The 23,991-nt window shown below is 36.5% G+C and overlaps 1 protein-coding gene across 2 annotated transcripts in view; it reads left to right on the forward strand.

The window, feature by feature from the left end:
- The window catches only part of DYNC2H1 (dynein cytoplasmic 2 heavy chain 1), a 151,483-nt gene that overhangs the window by 45,949 nt on the left and 81,543 nt on the right, over positions 1-23,991 (forward strand). Inside the window, exons 44-64 of one of the 2 annotated variants that reach the window (XM_087721147.1) lie at positions 1,118-1,269; positions 2,791-2,935; positions 4,077-4,179; positions 5,641-5,808; positions 5,900-6,030; positions 7,973-8,221; positions 9,151-9,259; positions 11,072-11,185; positions 12,312-12,454; positions 13,828-13,909; positions 14,267-14,421; positions 15,653-15,790; positions 16,333-16,446; positions 17,362-17,522; positions 17,693-17,816; positions 18,491-18,612; positions 19,602-19,688; positions 19,827-19,953; positions 20,807-20,948; positions 22,526-22,635; positions 23,559-23,657. In XM_087721147.1, coding sequence (XP_087577273.1) covers positions 1,118-1,269; positions 2,791-2,935; positions 4,077-4,179; positions 5,641-5,808; positions 5,900-6,030; positions 7,973-8,221; positions 9,151-9,259; positions 11,072-11,185; positions 12,312-12,454; positions 13,828-13,909; positions 14,267-14,421; positions 15,653-15,790; positions 16,333-16,446; positions 17,362-17,522; positions 17,693-17,816; positions 18,491-18,612; positions 19,602-19,688; positions 19,827-19,953; positions 20,807-20,948; positions 22,526-22,635; positions 23,559-23,657 — 2,775 coding nt within the window. The remainder of the gene's footprint in view (positions 1-1,117; positions 1,270-2,790; positions 2,936-4,076; positions 4,180-5,640; positions 5,809-5,899; positions 6,031-7,972; positions 8,222-9,150; positions 9,260-11,071; positions 11,186-12,311; positions 12,455-13,827; positions 13,910-14,266; positions 14,422-15,652; positions 15,791-16,332; positions 16,447-17,361; positions 17,523-17,692; positions 17,817-18,490; positions 18,613-19,601; positions 19,689-19,826; positions 19,954-20,806; positions 20,949-22,525; positions 22,636-23,558; positions 23,658-23,991) is intronic. The other variant, XM_087721148.1, reaches the window with a different exon arrangement.

Here is a 23,991-nt window from a genome sequence, read left to right on the forward strand (position 1 = left end):
GAAACAGTCATAAGGGACTTTTTTCAGTGCCATTGTAGCTTTAATAATATTGTTATTTTATTTTAAATGACTGATCCGAGGCTCCCCCCCCCCCCCCCGGCCTCTTTCTTAATGCAGGGAAATTACTTATATAAGACATCTCTTCCTGTGTAGCATTTTCCCCAGTGCACTGCTTGCTTAACAAATGCAAATCCAAATTAAGACTCCTTCTACTCCAACCTTTATTTTTAAATTTATATTTATTAAGAGTTTTAATAATCTAATTGAATAAGAGAGAAAAAGAAAAAGAAAACCTACAAATTGCAAGAAGTTTTAAAGAAATAAATAAGTAACCTCTGATATTCTTTTCAACAGATGACAATCGTATTCTACTTCTTCCTTCTTAAATATTTTGCAGATCCCTTCACCTCCTTGTTTAATCTATATCTTCAAATCCAAAAATCATCAATTCAGTTTTTTTCTTTTTTCAGCAAAAACTCCATTTAATATTTCTAGTATTTTTTTAAAAAAAGTTCTGACAGTAATGTTATTTTATTATATTATTCACTTCTCGAATAGCTTCCGTCTTGCTGCGCTGATTCTGGTTATTAACAGGCTCTCGGTTTTGACCCTAATAAGTTAATTGCTTATTGCTTTCACCTCTGGCATGGCTCCCATCTTGCCACTGCTATTTGGCAAGACAAACAGCCTGCACTATTATTCCTTTCAGCAGGATTACCCCATTATCTATTTTTGTATTCCTTTCCTCTTTGCCCTTTACTGGAATTTGATCAAGGTGAATAGTAAACTTTTTTAAAATTAATCTCCTGAGTTGGAGTGCACATGCCCAGGAACAGAAGAATGAATTAGAGGTTATAGGAGCTACCCCAGGTGGTATCTTTACGTCAGATCCATTGACTAACTACCTTGCTTTGATGCTTAGATTGGGACCATCTAATAAATTGTTATAATTGCATACATCCTGGCATCTTTCTTGGTGTTTTTTTAAATTTTGGGAATCTGATCCATAATGGTCATAGCTGATAAGAATGTATTATTTTAATGCTATTTGCATAATCCAAATAGTGTATCTTAGAGATGTTAAACATTACTCATATTTGTTGTTTTAATTTCCAAGGTGCTTACATATCAAGGATTTTATGATGAAAATCTTGAGTGGGTGGGGTTGGAAAACATCCAAATTGTGGCATCCATGTCTGCTGGAGGAACAGTGGGAAGACATAAACTTACTTCCAGGTTTACTTCTATAGTCCGTCTTTGTGCGATTGAGTAAGCATCTATGTACACCTATCTGTCCCTCTCTCTCTTTACAATCTCAAGAGTAACTTCAGTATTTAATCTAAATGCACATCATTTCTCACTGGAGGTACAGCACCTATTTCTGGGTATATTGTAATATAATTGAAAAAGTTTAGCAAATTTGGGAAAACTGTTACCTGTCAACTTTAAGGTTTTAAGGAGGAAAATGCCTAGAGCAGCGGTCACCAACTAGTGGTCTGCGAGAAAATTTTGGTGGTCCGCAGAAAAATTATTTGCATTTTTTATATTACACTAAATCAGGGATAGCAATAGCAATAGCAATAGCAGTAGACTTATATACCGCTTCATAGGGCTTTCAGCCCTCTCTAAGCGGTTTACAGAGAGTCAGCATATTGCCCCCAACAATCTGGGTCCTCATTTTACCCACCTCGGAAGGATGGAAGGCTGAGTCAACCCTGAGCCGGTGAGATTTGAACCGCTGAACTGCTGATCTAGCAGTAGCCTGCAGTGCTGCATTTAACCACTGCTCCACCTTGGGGGATCCTCAAACTATGAATGTTTGTGTTGCTGAAGAGAGTCTCCCCCTTCAGGGTCTTTTTGTGCGAGGCACAAGGGGGGCAGAAATTCCGACTTGGGACCTGCTTCAGTCTCCTGCTGTGGCACTTTGGACGATGGCTGGAGGAAAGTGCTGCTGGTGGTGAAGAGCCGGAGGGCCTTTTTTCAGTGGGACTGCATCATGGCCAGGAACTGGCTGACCATCTCAGCCTGCTGAGTCTCCAGACACCAGTACCTGGCCTTGCACTCCCACAAGTCTTCCCTCTGCTTGGAAAGCCTATGTTCGTAGTCCTCAGTGAGGTGCTTCTGCTGAGCCTCCTTCTTGGTCCGATCCAATTTGAACTGAGCCAGCTGTTATGCCAACTCTTTCTCCTATTGGCTGCTTAACTCCAACAACTGCTTTCTGTTGGGGGCCTAAGGAGTCTGGGTCAGGCAAGGAGTGGCTGGCAGGGAAGGGGCGAGTAGAGGCTGGCGAGGCGAACTTCGACATAGATGACATCAAGTTGGCCACCTCCACCCAGTCACATGATCACCTAGCCACACCCACCTGGCCAGTCATTAGGCAGATCATATTAGTGGTCTGCCGGATTTAAAATTATGAATATAATAGTCTCTGAGGTACGAAAGGTTGGTGACCCCTGATCTAGAGAAACCAGCCTTGTCTTGAAATTAGAGAATAAAAAGCCAGTAGAACCAGTAGCTCACATAAGCTAATCTGACTAACTAAAGACAATTGTTGCCCATTGTCTCTTGATGGGGGAGGTCCTATTTTATTCTTTCCCTCAAAATTCATATGGGACAAGTCAAATCTGGTCAGGTATTCAGGCACCAGGTTTTGTTACAGAATACTTTCTAGACACTGTTGTTTATCAGCAACCGTTCAACCATTCTGCTCTTAACTTGCATTTTTGAATTAGATTTTAATAAACTTTGAAATTGTAACTGAATTTTAAACTTTCCTTTTTTTTTATTTAGTTATCCAGAAAGAGATCAGCTACAGACCATTTACAGTGCATACTTAGAACCAGTTCTACACAAGAATCTAAAAAACCATCCTGCTTGGGGATCCTTAGCAAAAATATACCAGTTAGCGGGATCCATGGTTCAAGTATACGAGCAGGTATGACTTAAAATGAACTATTTTGTAACATTGATGTTCTTTGTTGTGGATGTGTTGTGTTCCCTGATGATTAGCTGTTTCTTTGTTTGTTTGATAAATTTCTCCTTCCTTTCTTCAGGATCTTATCCCTTCAGCAATGAAACATACACTATTTAACAATTTGCCTCACCATTTAATAGTTTATCTGATGGATTTTGTAGAATAAATGATAATTTACATGTTTTATCAAAGTTTTGTTTTACTAATTCTGAATTAAAGTTTAATTGTGGAATGCTTCTTATGCAAATCACAGTGGTGGAGGAATGGAAGGAAGGGTGAGGCATACCAACCTTGTCCTACCTGCTCCAAGAAGCCTTGGGATTTTTTTTTTTTTGCCTGAAATCTGGATCAATCACATTTTGGGATTTGGTTCTGCCAAACTGTAGTCACCCAGAGTGCTTCTGTAGGGTTTATAAAACATAGTGTGTTGATATTAGCTTGAAAATACTGTACATTAGACCGATTTATGGCAAGACTTGTAAAATAAATTGTGCAACTAGTGTATCCAAACTTTGTGCAAGAAATAATTAACCCATCAGCCCATTTAATTGACATGGCTTCTCCATATGCTTTCCTTTTATACGCTTTCCAATATAACATTTACTTAATAATTTATTTCTCACATATGAGAGATTTTATGAGGATATAAGCTGATGGTACCTTCTTTTCCAGACTGTACAGTATCTTTCTCACTGTGTCACTTCCTGGGATAACTTTACATAGATAAAATAATACATTTAAATCTCTGTGGTACAATTTGGGTAGCATTGCTCTATCACTTTTTCAGAGAGCTTCCGATCTAAGTCTTCAATAACGAATGTAAAATTCTAAAGACTTTAGACCAGGGGTGTCAAACTAGCACGGTGTTGTCATGTGATGTGTCATGACTTCCCCCTTTTCTAAACAGGGCATGGGCGTGGCCAGCACGGAATGCATCCGGTCCACAGACCATGAGTTTGACACCCCTGTTTTAGACTGTGATTGTTTTACATGGAAATTTGTCCATGAAATGTTTTGAACCAATGTAAAGTAGTACTACAGTGTGTTGCAAAAAATAACGGCAGGGTTAAAACTGTAGAATTGACACCATCTGTCTTTCCAGGTTCGAGCCAAATTCACAGTTGATGACTACAGCCACTACCTTTTTACACCCTGTATTCTTACTCAGTGGGTTCTAGGTTTATTCAGATATGATTTAACAGGAGGTGAGTAACCTTGGCTTAATTGGCATGTCAGAATACCTAATGATGATTTTTGCCAGTTTTTCATTTCTGAATAGCTTTGTCAGGTTATCTGTGAATATTATAGTGATACCTATAAAGGAAGCTGGAGATAACATCAAGAAGTGACAAAATGTTTCAGTATGTTTTTCATTAATCCAGTCAATGAGACCCTCCTTCATTATAAAATTCATTTTATTAATTTTAACCTAGTTTTTAATCTGTCTTCCTGTCCATTATTTCCTGCAATAATTAGTCAGCATTCCATGCTGACATAGCACATAGCATTTTTAAAAATATTTTTAAATACGTTTTAATGGGTCAGGAGAGGGGGGGAAATGCTCACACAGGTTTATTGATGTCATCATACCAGTGCTATATCTTAATACATTTGTTAAATCCTAGAACTCAAAGACATAATCACAGCATTTCCTTGATATTAAAGCATATGTATCTTCATGTTGATGTCACTGCAGTTTGCTACAGAACTGCTGGTTCCTATTGTTAATTGGGGTTCGCCTGCAAATAGTTTGTACTTGTCCAAACTATGGTTGTACCCCAGTTCTGAGAGGCATTTTATGATCATGGTAAAGATATTGGGCTAGAATAAGGGAGATCAAGTTCTAATATCTCCTCAGGAGTGGTGGATGCTCCCTGGGACCACTTTATCTTCTCTTAGTCCAACTTATCTCACAAGATTGCTTTTGTGTGGAAAATAAGAGCATGTATGCCGTTTTGAGCTTCTGATACATACTTCCTTATTGCACTTATTTCATGACTGGTACTGTCTTTGCAATATAGGAAGGAGCAGTGGTCATCATGTTTGATTTCAGGAAACAGAATTATTAATCATAAATAAATTTTTAATCTAATACATAATATCTATGTTTGTGGTTATAATAATGAGCTTTCTCTAGTGTATTAAAGATTAGCAATTTTGATTAATAATAACTTGCTGCATTTTTTTTTTTTTGTATTCCTCTTCATTCCCTAAATACAATGGCATTTTGGGCTCTAAATGGTTTGTCAGGATTGGTTGGGGGTGAGCAAACGTAATAGATTTAACTGCTTTGAACTTATGACCAACAAATGTACCTTGAATCCATTCTGAATACAATAGTTCTTCATGTTAAATTGTTTCGCATTCCTGCTTACCGAAAGACTAAGTGGCAAGTTTTCTCTAATAATTAACCAGCACTGACCTAAATAAAAATATATTTCTCTTGGATTTCTGTATGAATTATTCATTATAAAGTAAATGGAATTGTATATTGTTAAAAATAAAATGACTCTGATATTTCATTCTTGGATTTTTTTTCTCTGCTGCCTTTTGATGGTTGTCTTCTGGTATGTGACATCCTTTTTTGTTTATGCCTTTAAATTGTAGTACAGAATTTCAGAATTTGATTAATGTATAATGGCATGTTGTTAATGTGTACTTCACAGCGGGATTTACACACTCGGTAGATACTGTCTTGGAAATTGTTGCATATGAGGCAAAACGGCTTTTCCGTGACAAAATTGTTGGTGCTAAAGAAGTTCATATATTTGATAATATTTTAATGAAAGTATTTCAAGGAGATTGGGGATCTGATATTTTGGACAACATGGCAGGTAAGATAAAATACTGTAGATTTGTTTTCTTCTCCCATCAGGGTTATTTCAGAATGTGAAGTATCATTCCACTTACCTTGTATTTACACAGATACCTTTTATGTGACGTGGGGAGCTCACCATGAATTAGGAACCATCATGGCTCCTGGGCAGACTCTGCCACCTCATGGGAGGCCGCTTGGCAAACTTAACTCAACAGACTTAAAAGATATTATTAGGAAGGTATGTTAAAACACACACACAGACACACACAGAAGCACATATATACTTGGAGAGGGCATTTTCAGAGGCTTTTATTTCAGATGTAGAGCATAAGACTCAGTAGAATTCAGATCAGTGGGAATTCAGTGGTTTTCGCATTTGTCTGAATATTTCAAAAATGTCTTCATAACAACAAGGGGATTATTTTTTCAAAGGGTGACTTTCCAGAATGACAAGTCATGTTCTGCATATTAAGATTATACTGCTATGAGGAGGCTTTGAACATTCATGGAATATATAAAATATATGCATACAGGAGAGCATGGTGACTTGCGTGGTTAGACTGCTGGCTTGGCAAGCAGCAAGCTCGCATTGGAGAACCAAGTGCTGCCAGGGGTCAGGGTGAGCTACTGTCCTTTGGTCCAGCACCTTCCAGGGACATGAAAGGACCCCCCCCAATTGGGTGTCTCCCAGACAACGGTCATGTCATCGGCTAATCCTTTCAAACCGGAAGTGCCTTGCTACCTCCAACACGAGTGCGATGCATAAAGGTCCAAAGGTAAAGGTTCCCCTCGCACCTATGTGGGAGTTTTTCCCAACTCTAGGGGACGGTGCTCATCTCAGTTTCAAAGTCAAAGAGCCAGCTCTATCCAAAGACGTCTCTGTGGTCATGTGGCCAGCATGACTAAACACCAAAGGCGCACAGAGCGCTGTTACTTTCCCACCAAAGGTGGTTCCTATTTTTCTACTTGCATTTTTACATGCTCGGTTGGCAGAAGCTGGGACAAATAACGGGAGCTCACTCCATTACATGGCACTAGGGATTCGAACCGCCAAACTACCAACCTTTCAATTGACAAGCTCAGCATAACCACTTAACCACTGAGCCACCGCGTCCTTGGATGTGATGCATACAAGACTGCTAATTTTGCTGCCCCTTTCCAATACTGCTAGTTCTTTCCATGACACTTTCCAGATGCATGTGTTAAGCAGATAAGAAGTTCAGAGGTTTGTATTCTCTAGGACAACTGTCCACTAACCCAGTTAAAAACAGCAAAAACAGCAGTGCAGAACAGGTAATGAACTTAGGGACTGGACCGAAAGGAACAAACTCATAGCAGATCTGTCAGGCCAATTGTAGTGAAGGAGACTATGAGCTTTGATTATATCAATGCAAACTCCATGCATCATGAATTGTTCAGATGGGGAGCTTTCTCTATTTTCCCAGAAAAAAATGCTATTTTCATGCCAGTGTCTCCCTCAACAGCATTAGCCTAGTTCCGTAGTTGGCTGCCCATGAAACAGAGTCTCTTTTAGGAGAAAGTGTCCTCAGCAAGCAATAAGTGGAGTGTCTTCATGGCAGAATAAGCAGACTGGGTGGAAGAGCCCCACGGAGCACCAAAAATAACACAAGCATTAAAATAGCAATGCAATCAATGCTCTTTTTCAAAAGCATTTCTATTGAGCCCCCAAATCTCATTACCTTACCATACTCTAGCTTTTTAAAAATTGCTTCCTGAATAAAGATTATGGGAATTGTCAAAAGAATGAATTAATGAGCAGTAGAATGTGAACAGATTTAGGTAATTTCCCATTTGGACAAATTTGTCTCAAGATTTAGCAAGCCAAGCAGGAATGTAAACATTTAAAAGCACAATCATTTCTACATTGCTTCATTTTACTTTCTTGAAAAATGAATTAATGAGCTGTAGGATAGGAAAACTGCAGGGACCAGTCCAGGCAGTTGCCAAGAGACAACACTAACTCAGAGGCGCAAAAGACAAATGAACAAAGAGGACATGAAAGATTTTTATAATGTTCCATTTTGACTAGATTTTTTTCAATGTTTTATATACCTCACAGAAAAACAATTCCAAGAACAATATTTTCTAAAGTGTTCTATATTGCTTCATTTCATTATTTCACTTTCGTATATTGACTAATGTTTTTCCCCCCTCCTTAGGGTATTATTCATTATGGACGAGATAACCATGAAATAGAGATTTTACTTTTCACGGAAGTCTTTGATTATGTGTCCAGAATTGATAGAGTATTGAGTTTTCCTGGAGGCTCCCTTCTGTTAGCAGGGCAGAGCGGAGTGGGTCGTCGAACCATTACATCTTTAGTCAGTCACATGCACGGGGCCATTCTGATTACACCCAAGATTTCCAGAGGCTATGAAATGAAACAGTTCAAAAATGATTTGAAACATGTAAGTTTTATCAAATATTTGTATCATTTAAGATTGTCTCTCGAGGAAGTAAATAAAAGACAGTTAGAAGATTCCGTGCGCTAAAATAAGCCCCCCACAAAAATATTGCAACATAGCAGCAACCATGAGGTGACCACACTCGCTGCCTCCTGGACCTCAAAAATAATAAGACCTCCCCAAAAATAAGGCCAAGTGCTTATTTCGGGAGTCAAAAGAAAGTAAGACCCTGTCTTATTTTCAGGGAAACAATGTTTGTGTATGTGTGTCAATGGGCATATGGCTTGAAATATAGAACTATACACCAAGGATAGTATCAACAATGAAGCTGGATGAAATGGCTCAAGTTTTCAAGTGCTTTCAAAAGCTATAAAGAAGCTGTAGTTGTAGTTCCAGAGATAAGAATTATGACTGTGTGAGCCACCCCCCCCATGCTGGGTTGGTGTGCCCCAAGAATCAGTTCTTTTCCTATTCTATTAAACTGTCTTTCAGGAGTTATGGTTGGAGGGGTCTCAGCAGCAGATATGCTCTGTATGTCTCTCCTTTAGAATAGTTTGCACCCTTATGACACCCCCCCCCCCAAATAAACCCCTTATGGCTTCTAGAATCAGGTGAAAAAGTAGCTCTTCCAGAGTATAATCAATATATTATAATAAAGCAGTGGTACCATATTCAATAAAGTTATTAAATTTTAGTATTCATTTAAATAAAATTGATTACTATTTTTATTACTTTTACATTTTCTTTAATTTCTTTTTCACTGCAAACTGTTTAAAGTCCTTGTTTTAGTGGGTAGACCATAGCACATATATTTTTGTTATATATGTCTCAAAATGTATGTTTGGAATTATATAATATTAAACCTGAATTCTTTTTCTAGTTCAGTCTACGAACTAGTCTACGATTATAAAGAAAGAATGCTTTTTCTCCAGGTCATGCAACTTGCAGGAATTGAAGCTCAACATGTTGTACTATTATTGGAAGACTATCAGTTTGTCCAGCCCACTTTTCTTGAGATGATCAACAGCTTATTATCATCAGGTCAGAAAACTGTAATTTATAAAACTGTAAAAATAAAGTCACTATAAATTGCTTAAAGTAATAATTGCTCAAATTACACTAGACATTGGGTCTGTAGTATATTAGATGTATATTCTATAGTTAGATCAATAATAATATTGTTGCAAAATTAGATAAGAGTTTAGAGATAATACTCAACAAAGCACATTGCTATCAAATGATCACAGAAAAATTTCTACTATAGAGAGTCTTATCTATGTACTACTAAAACTCTTAATTCCTGTAATCTTTACCCTGGGAAAATGGTTCATGTCAGCACAATTTTTCAACCAAGCTATCTCAAATGGGCTAATTTACAGATTGTGTCCAAAATCTGAGATCTATAATTCCTGTGGGATTGAAATATGGCAATTTAAAAAAAAAAACATTATGTGACATAAACATCATAAAGCAGTTTATGACACAATACAAAATGTCATAAAATATTTCCTATGATGATATTTGGCTGCTGTACAGTACAACATGGGCTATTTCAAGACAGATACATGTCTGAAGGTATCCCAAATTTTCCAGCGAAGGCAGTACATTAGAAGCTCTGTCACTGAAGATTTTGAGGTATCTGGTAAGGAAATAACTCTGAAAGGATGAGCCAGTAGATCATGGGTTGTTTATTGAAAACATAAATAGATTAATTGTAAGATGTTCACAACTTCTCAGTGTTAGTGCTATATTAACTGTATGATTGGATACTATACATTCGGTTACATGCAAATATTTTTAAGATTTGGAAACATGCTGCAAAATCAGATTAAGACAGGGGTGTCAAACTTGCGTTGTCACAGTGTCATCACATGACATATTGCAACTTTTTTCCCCTTCACTAAACTGGGTGTGGGCATGGTCAGTACGTGATGCATCTGGCCCACTGGCCGCGAATTTGACAACCCTGGATTAAGAGAATGAACATTTTCCTAATGTAAGTCAAAACATAATCTATGTGTTATGAGAGCAAACTTCTGCAAATCTTGAGCTTCCCTTTCCTCACTCTACAATTGAAAGATTAAATAATATCCTAAATGTGGCTAACCTAAAGTGAAAATGGAAAACATGGTATAAACTGAAAATTATTGTAATAATAATTTTTATTTAGTTATATGTTTGCTTTTCCTTAGGACAGTGTTTCTCAACCTTGGCTACTTTTTTTTTTTTTTTTGCTTTTATTTATAGGCCGCCCTTTTCCCTGAGGGGACTCAGGGCGGCTTACAACCTATAGGGAGGGGATACACGTAATGACATATACAGACAATACACAATTAAAAATAGAAGCAACATTCATTCATCATTCGGGTGGGGACGGATCCCAATCTTTAACCCCAGGCCTGGCAGGATAGCCAGATCTTAAGGGCTGTGCGGAAGGTCTGGAGGGTGGTGAGGGTACGAATCTCCACGGGGAGGTCGTTCCAAAGGGTCGGAGCTACTACTGAAAAGGCTCTCCTCCGCGTAGTTGCCAGTCGGCACTGGCTGGCAGATGGAACTCGGAGGAGGCCTAATCTGTGTGATCTAATCGGTCGCGAGGAGGTAATTGGCAGGAGGCGGTCTCTCACTTGAAGATGTCTGGACTTCAACTCCCAGAATTCCCCAGCCAGTGAATGGGAGTTGAAGTCCAGACATCTTCAAGTGGCCAAGGTTGAGAAACACTGCCTTAGGATCTATTTGTTTTTGAGATTAATAACATTTCCCCCAACTTCTTACAAAATATAATGTTCAAAGATACAGTAGTAATTTGATTTTAATTTGGCACATATAAAACATTGTGAAAACTATCTGAAATAGGCGAAGTTTCTGGATTGTACACAATAGAAGAATTGGAGCCACTCCTGTCCCCTTTGAAAGATCAAGCATCACAGGATGGATTTACGGGACCAGTTTTCAACTATTTTACTTACAGTAAGTGAATGAGTCCATATAGTATCGGGAGTCCATATAGTAATGTGAGCTATTATTAAATGTGAAAAGCGATCATAAATAATGATAACCATTCTGATGGGATTTTTCTTACTAAATATATTTAGTTTGAAATTGAATTTTAAGATTAATTTCATTGTGGCTAGAATCTATGATTCAAGAAAATCTTTAACATATCTCTGTTACAACATTTACATATTGCTTAGTATTTAACAGTGTCCCATCAGACTTCTTAACATTAAAAAAAAGGAAACAACTGGCAACTGGAGGTGCGAAGTGCTAGCCTTCAGGATCATAATATTTATTAATGTCACTGGCCTCCATATAGTTTCTTACAAAATAAGATGGGAGGTTGTTGCTGTTAAGTACTTTGTTTGGAATTGTGCCCGTTTTCCCAGAAAAGGGGCAACATTTAAGCTAGAGGAGAAGAGAGTATTCTGGTAGTGTGATGGGAACAGTGAGGGGGTTGCAGTGAGCATTTTCGTATATCAGTACTTTATCATTAGTTAGATCTGCCATGGTATCCTTTTTGTGAATGAGCAACCATCCCATTCTCAAACAACTATGTGTGAGTAAATCACTATGGGTATAATTTCAAGCATCCCCAAAGGCTGCAAACTAAACTTAAATTCTTATCATTGCTTCCTCATTGTTGTTTTTTTTAAACTTTATTTATGACTAAATACAAATAATTCAAGTACCTGACATTAAGATCCAAGATTTTAATTACGTCATAGTTAAAACACATAAGGTAGTTGTATCTCCATTTGTATTATATTTGTGAGGTGCAAGATACAGATACATTTATTTATTACTGGGAAATATATTATAATTTTTAAATATATTATTATTTTCTAATTTTAACTTTTCAAATATTGAAAGTAGTTTTTTTTCCCTTATGTTCAATAGTATTCAATTCTCAGAGACCGCCCAGACAGATCCATGCTGGTTTTTTTGGGAGGGTGGTGGTGGTGGTGGTAATATTTTTCAGGAGTGGTTTGCCATTGTCCCCTTCCTAGGGCTCTGTTTGAAATTGTTGCAGGTAATTTTATCTGGGATAATTTTACGTAATATTTACTTTTGTTACGCTGTTTTTGTAACTTTTTAGGAATTCAGCAGAATCTTCATGTTGTATTGATTATGGATTCCACTAATTTGAATTTCACAATAAATTGTGAAAGTAACCCTGCACTTCATAAGAAGTGTCAGGTGCTCTGGATGGAAGGCTGGTCTGAAAGCAGTATGAAAAAGGTAAGTGGAAGAACTTGAAACAAGGACACACTCACCATAATACTTTTTGAGTTCTGCCTTTCATATTTATCAATGGATGTCCTAAAATTTAATTTAGATTACAAAATAAAGGTGACATACATTTGAAATGCTTAGAGATGTATCCTTGGAGTTTCTTTCAATAATATATGAAGCTAATATCAGTTTTTTGTTTTAGAGAACTCTGGATTAGTAGTTTCAGAGCTTTATCCTGAACACAACAATAAATCACTTTCTAGGAACACAAATGCACAGTCATGATATTAGCAGTGGAAGTTTCAAGGACAAAGGTCAAGTAGATGAGTCATTTTCATTGAAGATGAAATTGGAGCTCTTATAATGAAAGACAGCTACTGTGGAATCTGCCTGTGGCTCTATAGCAGTGATGGCTAACATTTTTGTCGCCAAGTGCCAAATGCGTATGTGTGCACGCTCAAAATGCAATGTGTGTGCACCTCCGTGCACCCCTTGCACCCCCACCGCCATGCATGTGCACCCTTTAAATGCCCTCCGCGCATGCATCCCCTGCGTAGGTGGGTACATCCCCTCCCATGTGCACCGCACACTCTGCACATGCAGCAGCTGGCTGGCGGGAGGTGCGTGTGCATGTGTGATGGAGCTGAGCTGGGGCAACAGCTCACATGCCAGCAGAAAGGGCTCTATGTGCCACCTGTTGCATGTGTGCCATAGGTTCTATAGTATGTCAGATCCAGGCTTTAAATTTTACATTAGTCTCTTTTGCTGCTATGTGGCAGTATTTTGCCTCCTTTCTTGGCCATGGATATTGAAGGCATTGAATACCATCTTGATAATGGTTCTGTCTGGTGTCAGGTTTTTTACTTATGATGTTGCCAGCTTTTGTCTTCACAGTATTCATAGCTCCTTTCAGTGGTGAATTTCATTTTTTTTTTACTACCAGTTCTGTGGACGTGGCTTGATAGGCATGGCAGGGGAAGGATACTGCAAAATTCCCATTCCCACCCCACTCTGGGCCCAGTGAGAGGTGGTATTTGCCGGTTCTTTGAACTACCCAAAATGTCCGGTACCAGTTCCCCAGAACCTATCAGAACCTCCTGAATATCACCCCTGGCTCCTTTCCATAAGTGGAAAACTGTGTCTTAAAGTAGGAAAATCATATAATCTCCTTTCAGCTGAATCTTGGCAAAAAGCTATTTCTAAATCTTTTGTTGAGTTCCATTTTTTCAATGTGTACAATTGAACTGAGACAGCCATGCGAGTCAGCATCATTTCTTAAGCTGAAGAAGAGTGGTAACCATGAAGCCATTGGCCAGTTTTTAGGGGAAGAAATTATTCTAATGGTACGGCTTGTTCTTAGCTTACATTTTACATTCTAGATACCTGAGATGTTATTCGCTGAAGCAGATGAAAAGGAAAAAGTGGCTAAAACATCAAAAGAACACAAAAAAAAGAACTCTGGTAAGTTGCTATCTGTAATACAGTTTTAGTCCATTTTCTTTAACGAAAGCATAAGACCAATCAAGTAAATGTAACATTTTCCTTTTTTCATAAATGTATAACAAATTTACTTCTGAGAAATGAGCAAAATATTATTTATAATATTACAAACATTCTCGAATGTTTGAGAAGTCAAATTGGCATTTATCATATATGTTGAACATAGCTATATGGTAAATGAAATCTGCAAAAGGATAAAGTTAATCTTAAAAATAATGGATTATACTTAAATCATCATTCCATTCTGTTTATTCAATGCCAGCTTTGTCTTTAGCAGTACTTACCTTGTATATTCTTGGTGCATTTACAACTTTGTAGGTGACTTGGAATTTATTAAGTCCTTTTTGACGATTCATGAGTCATGTAAACTTTATGGAGCTACACCCAGAAGATACATGACTTTCCTGCATACATATCTTGCCATTCATAACAGCAAAAGGACAGAGTTGATAAAAAGGCAAAGTCATTTGCAGGTATGTTTGGATACCTTGGATTTCTTGGATTTGCATTATATTTTTAAATGATGCATGCATTTATCCACCATGAACTTCTTTTTGTCTAAATTGAAAAAAATGTTGTTATTCAACATCATAAGAATCCCCTAATTATTTTGTTTGGTTTCTTTCTTCACTTTTGTTGCGGTAAATGTACTTGAGAAAAATTCTTACTTATCTGAACATTGCAATATCCTACTGGTGGTTTACTTTCATCTTCTTGTTGTCTCCTGAGATATTGTTTTGCATCTCCATATGACTAAGAGTAATGTAAACCTAAAATAGACCTAACATAGTTAAAACTCAAATAACATAGTACTCCCCAATGCTGCTCTCATGTGTTGGGTGGCTTCCTTTACTTTATAACCTCAGCCTCCCCAAAAGGTTAATTACTGTCTTTGATTTTCAAAAAGTTGTCTCAATGTTGAAAATACGTAGTTTTTTCTCAGTCTGGCTGATTGGATTTTTCCAGCAGTCTTTGTGGCTGGATCTTTCCAGGATAGGAAGATCTGATCTCAGAAAGTCAGATAAGGCAATATTGACAGGATTGGTCAGGAAGGAGGTTCAGAGGGATTGAGGAGCTGAGGACAATGTAAAAAATAACTTGGTCTACATAACCTTGGAGGTTTCCAAAGGGATGTGCATTAGTGAAGCAGAACAGGTTGTTTTGTCCCTTGGACACATGGGCGATTTGGGAGATAATTCCATTATGGTAGATGTAAGTATCGCTGCTGCTTTGAGAATTGTGCCATATGACCGCATGATAAAGCAATCCATTCCGGTGGATTCTGGAAAGCCTTGGAGCTCTTCAAAAGGAAACTGAGGAGAATGGTGTTTAGCCTAGTGTGGTGGGATTCAGGCCTAAGGCCTGCGAGGACCCTAGGCATGAGATGTTTCAGGGTGGGAGAGGCCTTGGGAGGAGTGGGGCAGGGGTCCTGGGCCTGTGCTAGGCCTGCAAGGGCCTCCCACCACCTTTGAGGCATCCTGTGCTCCACTTAACGACTGGATGCTTAATTACATTGGAGAAAACAGAGATGGAGGGTTATTAAGTGAGATGCTTCATTTAACAGGTGACATGGGAGCCTCGATTGGCAGGCTTCAATACAGTCATATCTAGAGGACTGCCTCTATTTAGTATGAAAGAATGGTCTGTTTATGGATCTGATTCCCTGCAGATAAGTTTCATCCAACCCCTCTTTATAAATTGTAGGCTGGAGTAGCTAAATTAAATGAAGCCAAAGCACTTGTTGATGAATTAAACAGGAAAGCAGAAGAACAAGGCATATTACTCAAAACAAAGCAAGACGAAGCCGATGCTGCTCTTCAAGAAATCACTGTTTCTATGCAGGTAAAAAAAGGGCAGGAAGTGGCAAACGTACAAGGACATAGGGTGCTTGGACAGAAAAAAAGATTTTATAAAAATTCTCTTTGTATTGTATGTTCAATAGTACAAAACTGCACTAGCTCTAAACTGACCAGGAATTTCTACAGGAATTTACTTTGGAAAGAAAAAGATGAAGGAAAAAATGTTTTAGATTGGTGCAAAAGTATTGTTAGATTTTAGGCAGAGTTGCTTATGTATCATTGCACCCAAATCAGTATGAGACAACCTTTAGTAACTTTGAGCCTTTTTTTGTTAAGTTAGGGCTGTAAATTATTTTTTTACAGAAGAAACTTTTTCATCTTTATTGTCAAAAATATTGTCCAAATATCATATATTCTGTACATAGGTCACCTAGTGCAGTTGTTCAGTTTCAAAGAGTGTATAAAAAATAATATAAGATTTCTGGGAAAGATAAAAATGTTGCAAAGAAAAATGGCTGGCTGCATTCACTCTGAAGAAACGTATAGGTGTCTGACCTGATGTCTTGACTAATGCCTGTCTTGTAGGATGCAAGTGAACAAAAATCAGAAATGGAAAAAATAAAGCAGAAAATAGCCCAAGAAGTAGTTAAAATTGAAGAAAGAAAAAAAATAATTGAGGATGAATTGAAAGAGGTTCAGGTAATCATTTATTTTTTTAAAAAAATTATATCATCCTATTAAGAAGTATACTTTTCTGTAATTTCTCTGTTATTTTTCTTTTGATACAATAAAGAGTAGTTAAGATTTTAAGAGTGTTTGAATAGTAACTGCCTTAAGTTATAGAAAACATTAAAATCTGAGAATATTCGTATCATTTCATATAACCTTCTGAAACAACTTCTGCTTTTATTTTAGTACTGAGACAAGCTGGAATAATCATTAAGGTTAAATGTCGTGCACTTCTTGGAACAACTTCCATGCAGTGTTTATTTATTTTCTCAATTATGGAACATCAGCTATGGTTTTTTGAAGAAATTGGGAAGAATAGTTTTCTTCATTTTATCATAGCTATATCTTTGTTTTCTTTTGGTCTATGTCTGACAGTTTTCCTAGTAATATTGTTCGGCAATGATTCTTCATGTCTCTCTTTATTACATGTATTCCTCTTTTGACTTTTATTGATTTTCTGATTACTCCTTAATTGATGTATTTTATTTTTATTTTTTCCATGCCTTCCTAGTTTTCCGTTTTAGATCTTGATTGTTGTGGTGATTGTCAGTCCTTTAATACCGAAACTGTATGGTTTCCCAAATAGACAAGAGAACTCATACTTTCTGTCCCACTGGCGATAGAAAAATTATTGTGAAAGAAATAGTTTGGGAAATAGAAATGATTTTGGAAAGTAAGAAAGTGGCTACAGTTAAGAACAAAGTAGGAAAATCAGGAGGAAAGGATTAGAAACCAATTATTATAGTGCCAGCTTAGTGGCAAAAGTTCGACTCTTATGTCACCAATTTCGAATTATGAAGATATTGGTGAATTCTGTGATTAAAAAGATAAACGGATGTGTTAAAAATTAAGCCGCTTTAATTTGCTTTTTATTTTCTATTTTAGCCACTGGTTAATGAAGCTAAATTAGCAGTTGGAAATATCAAACCAGAATCTCTGTCTGAAATCCGTTCCTTACGTATGCCACCTGATATCATTAGAGACATACTAGAAGGTGTCTTACGGTTGATGGGTATCTTTGATACATCGTGGGTGAGCATGAAGAGGTAATAGAAGACATCAATGTTCTATTTCTTTTGAAATCCTAATTTATTTTAATCTGAATGCCAGAAAAAGTCTGCAGTAATAACAATAGATTATCCATAGATTGTACAATAACTACTTTCACTAAGTTGTTCTATCACATTGGAATGGTTATTTAATATGTATTCTGCAGTTTCCTTGCAAAAAGAGGTGTGAGAGAAGATATCGCAACTTTTGATGCTAGAAATATTCCAAAGGATATTCGTGAGAGCGTAGAAGATCTTCTAACTAAAAATAAGGCATCTTTTGACTCAAAGGTAATTGGAAATGTTTAACACGTGTTAATTAAATAAGTCACATGTTATAATAGTTCATTGTTGAAACTGCAGATACTGGTGGATAAAGAAAATTTTCATATTTATTTTTGAACAACCGAAAGTTTATTTTTGGTTTTAAATTCCCAAAATAAATATACTGATTGTTCAATGAATATAATAAATCTACATATATATATATATATATATATATATATATATATATATATATATATATATATATATATATATATATATATATATATATATATATATATATATATATATATAAAATGCCTCAAGCAATTTCAACCAAACTTGGTACACAGATGACTTTCTCTCTGGGAAAAAATACTGTGGGGGTAAGACACCCCTAACATCCCTTGAGATGTGTGTTCCGTTAAGATACAGCCTGTTGTGCCTTAAAATGACTTCTACTGTACAGTGCAATGGAGTTGCCATGGTAACAGCTTCACAGAGCTCCACAAGGGGGCTTCCTCTGATAAGGGGGAAAATCTAACATTAGAAATTACGTTTGGTCTGGACATTTTCCTCCTATAAATAAATACCCGGCAATGCCGGGTTATCAGCTAGTGGTAGTATACTATTTCTGAGAGTATTTTAGATGTTACCACTGGTGCATATTTTCAGTTCATATGTATGTTTGAATATTTCAGAATGCAAAAAGGGCCAGTACTGCAGCTGCACCCTTAGCAGCATGGGTTAAGGCTAATGTTCAGTACTCATATGTGTTAGAACGAATTCAGCCTCTGGAAACCGAACAATCTGGTCTACAAGCGTAAGTAGTTCATGAAGGATAAAGAGCTATGTGTGTATGTATATCATTATCATTATAATTCTGAAATGCAAAAGAGCCATTACATTTAAAAGAGGAAAACTTTCCTTTCTTTGCCTGATTTGACAAAAGAAAGTTTCGCTCAAATTTTAAAAACAAATATAGCTTCTTCTGCAGGGGTGAAATCTACTTACCTTCGCTACCGGTTCGCAAATGTGAGTGCGTGTACATCTCCGTACATGCGCAGGACCTTCTCTGCATGCACAGAGCGTCAAAAGCAGACATGATGACATCTGGGCAGGTGGGCGGGGCCTGCTACCGAGTGTGCTTGCAAAGCTAAATAGAACAATGAGGGGTGGGAGAATCTGCTGTGCCACGCAATTTAGATTAGCTAGAAAGCAGGAAATCCTACTTTCTAGCTAATATAAATCGCGCATCACAGTGGATCATTGGAAATACCGGTTCACCTGAACCGGTAGTATTTTTTTACTACCATTTCGGGTGAACCTGTCCAAACCAGTAGCATTTCACCCCTACTCTTCTGGAAAGAAAGCTACACTGTGTTCAAGTCTGCTTTCAAAATACTGCCTGTTAAGTATCTTTCCTTAGAAAAAGTGTTGCTATTTCTAAATCCTATTTTGTGCTTTGTATGCTTACCTATTTTGTTTAGACATATTGCTTAAAGCAAGGAATAGATTCAGAAAATTGTTCTATGGAAGGATCTTTCAAACTTTTTTTAGGTCACTAAGGTTTTATTAGTTAAAATAAAATCCCAGAAACTGATGAAGATACAAAGCTTAAGTGAAAAAAAACGGTGAGGTTTTGTTGCCTTTAGCATCGCTTCAGAATCCTATTATGCTATAGATTACTAATTTAGCATTGTTTAGTCTCTGAAAGAGACTGATAAAAATGCTAATTTCTGGCAATTGATTATTTTTATGTTACTGTTTGTTCTTGTCAACACTTCAATTAGTATTTTTAATATATTTTAGTAATCTCAGAAAAACAGAAGATAGAAAACGGAAGTTAGAAGATTTGCTTAATTCCGTTGGTCAGAAAGTGGCAGAATTAAAAGATAAGTATGTATTTAAGACTTGTTAATACTATTCGTATACCATTTTTGTATTAAATTAACACTTTCCTATTGAAATGGAATTATACTTTAATTCAATTTGCCTTTATTAGTTGAATATCTTAAAAATGCAATTGATATGCAGGTTCCAGGCCAGAACCAGTGAAGCTGCTAAACTGGAAACAGAACTTGTGAAAGCTCAAGAGACAGTGAAAGCTGCAGAGATACTGATTAAACAGCTTGATAGGGAGCATAAAAGATGGAATGCACAGGTTGGTTATTAAACCTTCAGTTGATCCATATTTTTGTCATTTTACTTCAAAAGAAGTCAGTGTTTTATTCCAGAACGCATTTTTAGCCTCCTTCAATTCTTGTGTTTTTGTTTCTTTGTGATAGATATGAAACTCCTTGCTGATTAATTAGGAAATAATTTTCTTTCATCCTCTAGCTTTATAGACAAAACCTTAAAATAGGCTGAACATTTTTAGAAAAACTTGAAGATATAGAAATCTTTTGTTGTACCATGTGCAATGACAATAAAGTAAACTCAACCACAAACTAAACTTTCCCAAAACCAGGAAACAAAAAGCACAGAAATCCCAGTGAAACGTAAATGTAAATGGTAAGATAAAGATATATTAAAAATGATAGTAAATGTTAAATATGATGACACAAAAATTATACCCAGATGACACACTGTATGACTAATGATGATATAAGATGTGGTAAAGAATAAAAAACTTTCTATAAAAAAAAATCCCAGTCCTGCCACATTTATTGCATGATTTAAACCATTCTTCGATTCTACAAAATACTAAGTACAGCCTTCAGCTATCAAAATGTTGCCCGCACCTGATTAAAATAATGTCTTTCTGCTTATATATAGAAAAGAGGTAAATTAAAATGTGAGCTCTTCATGTTAGTCCATTAAATGTTGGTACATAAGAAAGATGGTGAGTGTTTCCACACTATGCTGGTCTTTAAAATCCATTGTATTTTTGGAGACGAAGAAGCAAATTGCACAAACTGATTAACTCAGCTTTTCCCTCAGTGAAAAGGTCTGGTTATTTAGCATATCAATATATTGACTAGCTACATCAATAATGATATTGGAAATTGTTTCAGGTGTCAGAAATAGCGGATGAATTAAGTACACTGCCAAGGAGAGCTCAACTGTCTGCAGCATTTATTACTTACCTCTCAGCTGCACCCGAAGACCAAAGAAAAGCAAGCTTGGATTCATGGACAAAATCTGCTAGTCTTGAAAGTGAGAGGAGTTCTCATGTTCTGCTTTTAAATTACAGTTTTAAATGTTACATAAATCTCAACATTAACATAAGTGATTAATGGGATGGGGGAGGGGGAAAATACTTAGCAGCTTATTCAATCCTAGGCAGCGACAGATGTTTCTCTATCAGGGTGCAAAGAGAAAATATTTCCTGCGAACTCTACATAGGCGCCAGGAAGGGCATCCGGCCAGTAAACGCTCAGCTCCATTCAATTGCCCTGACCTCACCCTGAAACAAGGGATTACAGCAGGGGTGTCAAACTTGCGTTGTCATGGCGGCATCACGTGACATATCGGGACTTTTCCCCTCCTTTGCTAAACCAGGCGAGAGCAGGGCCAGCACGTGATGAATCTGACCCGCTGCTACTTGGCAGTCCTGGATTACAGGATTGCAAAACGGGGGGGAAAAAAATCCCTGTTCCTTGACAAGTTCAAAGCACAGGTTTCCCAAGAAATCAAAGATCATTGCCTTGAAATTAAGTTCTAGACCACCTTAAACACAATCTGTTATCATTCCAAGAATATAATCACAGAAGAAGTACAATAAAAAAATTATCTATGCAATTCCTGTTCTTAAGGAATGTATGATTCTTGATATCAAGCTGAGCACAGAAGGGAAGAAAACATACACAGCCTTTCATCTTAAGATAGTGAAATAATAATGGTGTAAGAATACTGTGTTCTTTGTAAGCTTTTGCTTTGTTCCTCCCCAAGGCAAGAAATATTATATTCAAATCTTAGAAAAAAAATTTGAGCATAAATATCTGTCCTCTGAGTGGCAAGGAAAATATTTTGCCTAATTTTGTTCAATTTTAAAGGCTTAAAGGGAGTGGCAGGCAGAGGAATGAGATCTCGTTGTTAGGTTTACATCTTTCTTCTTTAGAGGAATCACATTTAGTAGTTTAGTCAAGTTCAGTTTAAGGTTTAGTTGCAATAGGAGCAAAAATTTCAGTCGGTAATATTGAAATGTAACCTTGATGTGGATGGTTCTTGCTTACTACAAACAGTTTCAGTCTTTCTGTATTATATACTGAGATAAATAAAGGGTTGCTCATAGGACATAAATTAAGTGTAATAAAATGTATTTCTTTCTGATTGTATAATTATAAGTTTGTTATGAATGGGTTCAAAAATCAAAATGTTTTTCTTTTCTCTCATTCCTTTTGCCATTTTCTCCCTCTTTTTTCTTCTAAGGCAGCTCATACATTTATATCTACACCAGTTTAAGTATTCTGTGACCTCATACCTTATTTTCAAGAACTGAAGCTAATATTTCAATCCAGGCAGATTTTCTGTTCTCCTTATTATATTCTATAAATGTTTTATAATCACTCTAATCTCTCTAAAAATATATATTAAGTACATGTGATATATAACACAGTCATTATCATCAATTCCTTAGGAAGTGGTAGTTGTACAGTATCATGAAGCAAATATGGCATATGATACAATGTGATTTATTTGCAGTAGTGAATAAAAGTTTTAGATACTAATGAGAAATGTATAATGCCTAAGCAAACTCAGGAACATTAAAAGAATTCCCCCCTTTTTTTTAGAATTTGATCTTAGGCGGTTTCTATGCACAGAAAGTGAGCAATTGATTTGGAAAAGTGAAGGTTTGCCCTCTGATGATCTGTCAATAGAAAATGCTCTTGTAATACTTCAGGTAAATTCTACTTTTATTATTACGTTTTGGAAATTGCACTCAAATAGCATGCATTCACATTTGCCAAAGCTTAGATCAAGAGTTTATGAGCCAGTTCTATTCCCAACATCTGCCTGAGTGATACTTGTACCTTCCAATCTCTAAACATTCTGGGTTGGATGAAGAAAGTCTAAAGCTGTGATTGACTTACATTTATTTGACTATAAATAGAATACAATAGAATCAAAAAAGCAGTGGTTAGAATGCAGTATTGTAGGCTAACTCTTCCGACTGCCAGCAGTTTATTCCTGACCAACTCAAGGCCTTCCATCCTTCTGAGGTCAGTAAAATGAGACTCAGATTGTTGGAGGCAATATGCGGACATTGTAAACCACTTAGAGAGGGGCTATAAAGGACTATAGAGCAGTATATAAGTCTAAGTGCTATTGCTGTTGCTATTAGGTTATTTAATTCTAGATCTTGGATTGATGACAAAGAAGTCGCTTCTTGTTTATTTATTTCTTTGATGAAATATTTACAGATATCCTTTTCTGATATTTATGGAGAATTGGAAGTCAAGAAAACCTATTAATGCTATGTTGCATTATTGGAGGATGGTTTGGGAATGTTTTTTTCCCGATTACAAATCTAAGTGTACTATTATGTAATTAAAAATCTAAAATGCTAAATATCGAAGAAATGCAAAAAAATTCATTTCTAAAAAGTAGGATGCGTCATACTTTTTTTGACTAGTCATACTAGTCAATTACATTACTGTTATCTTTATTCCTGTGTACATTATCTAAATAATTGCCAAAATCCATATTTCAAATGTTTGTTTAGTATTGTGGAAAAAGATAAGAGAGATATTTAAATGTAATTTTATTCCTCAATGTTTTCCTTATAAAATAAAATAAAACACAACTCTCTCTTTCTTTCAACAGAGTAAAGTTTGCCCATTTTTGATAGACCCTTCTTCCAGAGCTACAGAATGGTTAAAAACACATTTGAAAGAATCACGCTTGGAAATTATCAACCAACAGGTATTATTTGAACCTTATAAATTCTTCTGGATTACAGTAGAAAGAATACTTCACTCATTCTTTCATTTAAAATGACTGACCAAGAAAAGGAGAATTTTACGTCGTTAATTACAATGATTATATCATCAGCTTTGGAAACTAATAATTTTCTCAATGGAGGACAGAGAAGTGGCATATTTTAAGGATTTTTATTGAGATCAGGGTTTCAATTCATTGATAAACAATATTGACATAGGAGAAGACTGAGCTACCTAGTTTTATGGGTGGTAAAAAGAAAAGTGAGAAACAAAGTCTTAGGTGCTGCAGATTGTCAGTGATTTCCTTCTCCAGCACA

This window comes from Thamnophis sirtalis, unplaced genomic scaffold (assembly GCF_051295495.1).
Source record: "Thamnophis sirtalis isolate CommonGarterSnake01/CBP01778 unplaced genomic scaffold, rThaSir2_p1.2 scaffold_8, whole genome shotgun sequence".
In the NCBI taxonomy this organism is placed as follows: domain Eukaryota; kingdom Metazoa; phylum Chordata; class Lepidosauria; order Squamata; family Natricidae; genus Thamnophis; species Thamnophis sirtalis.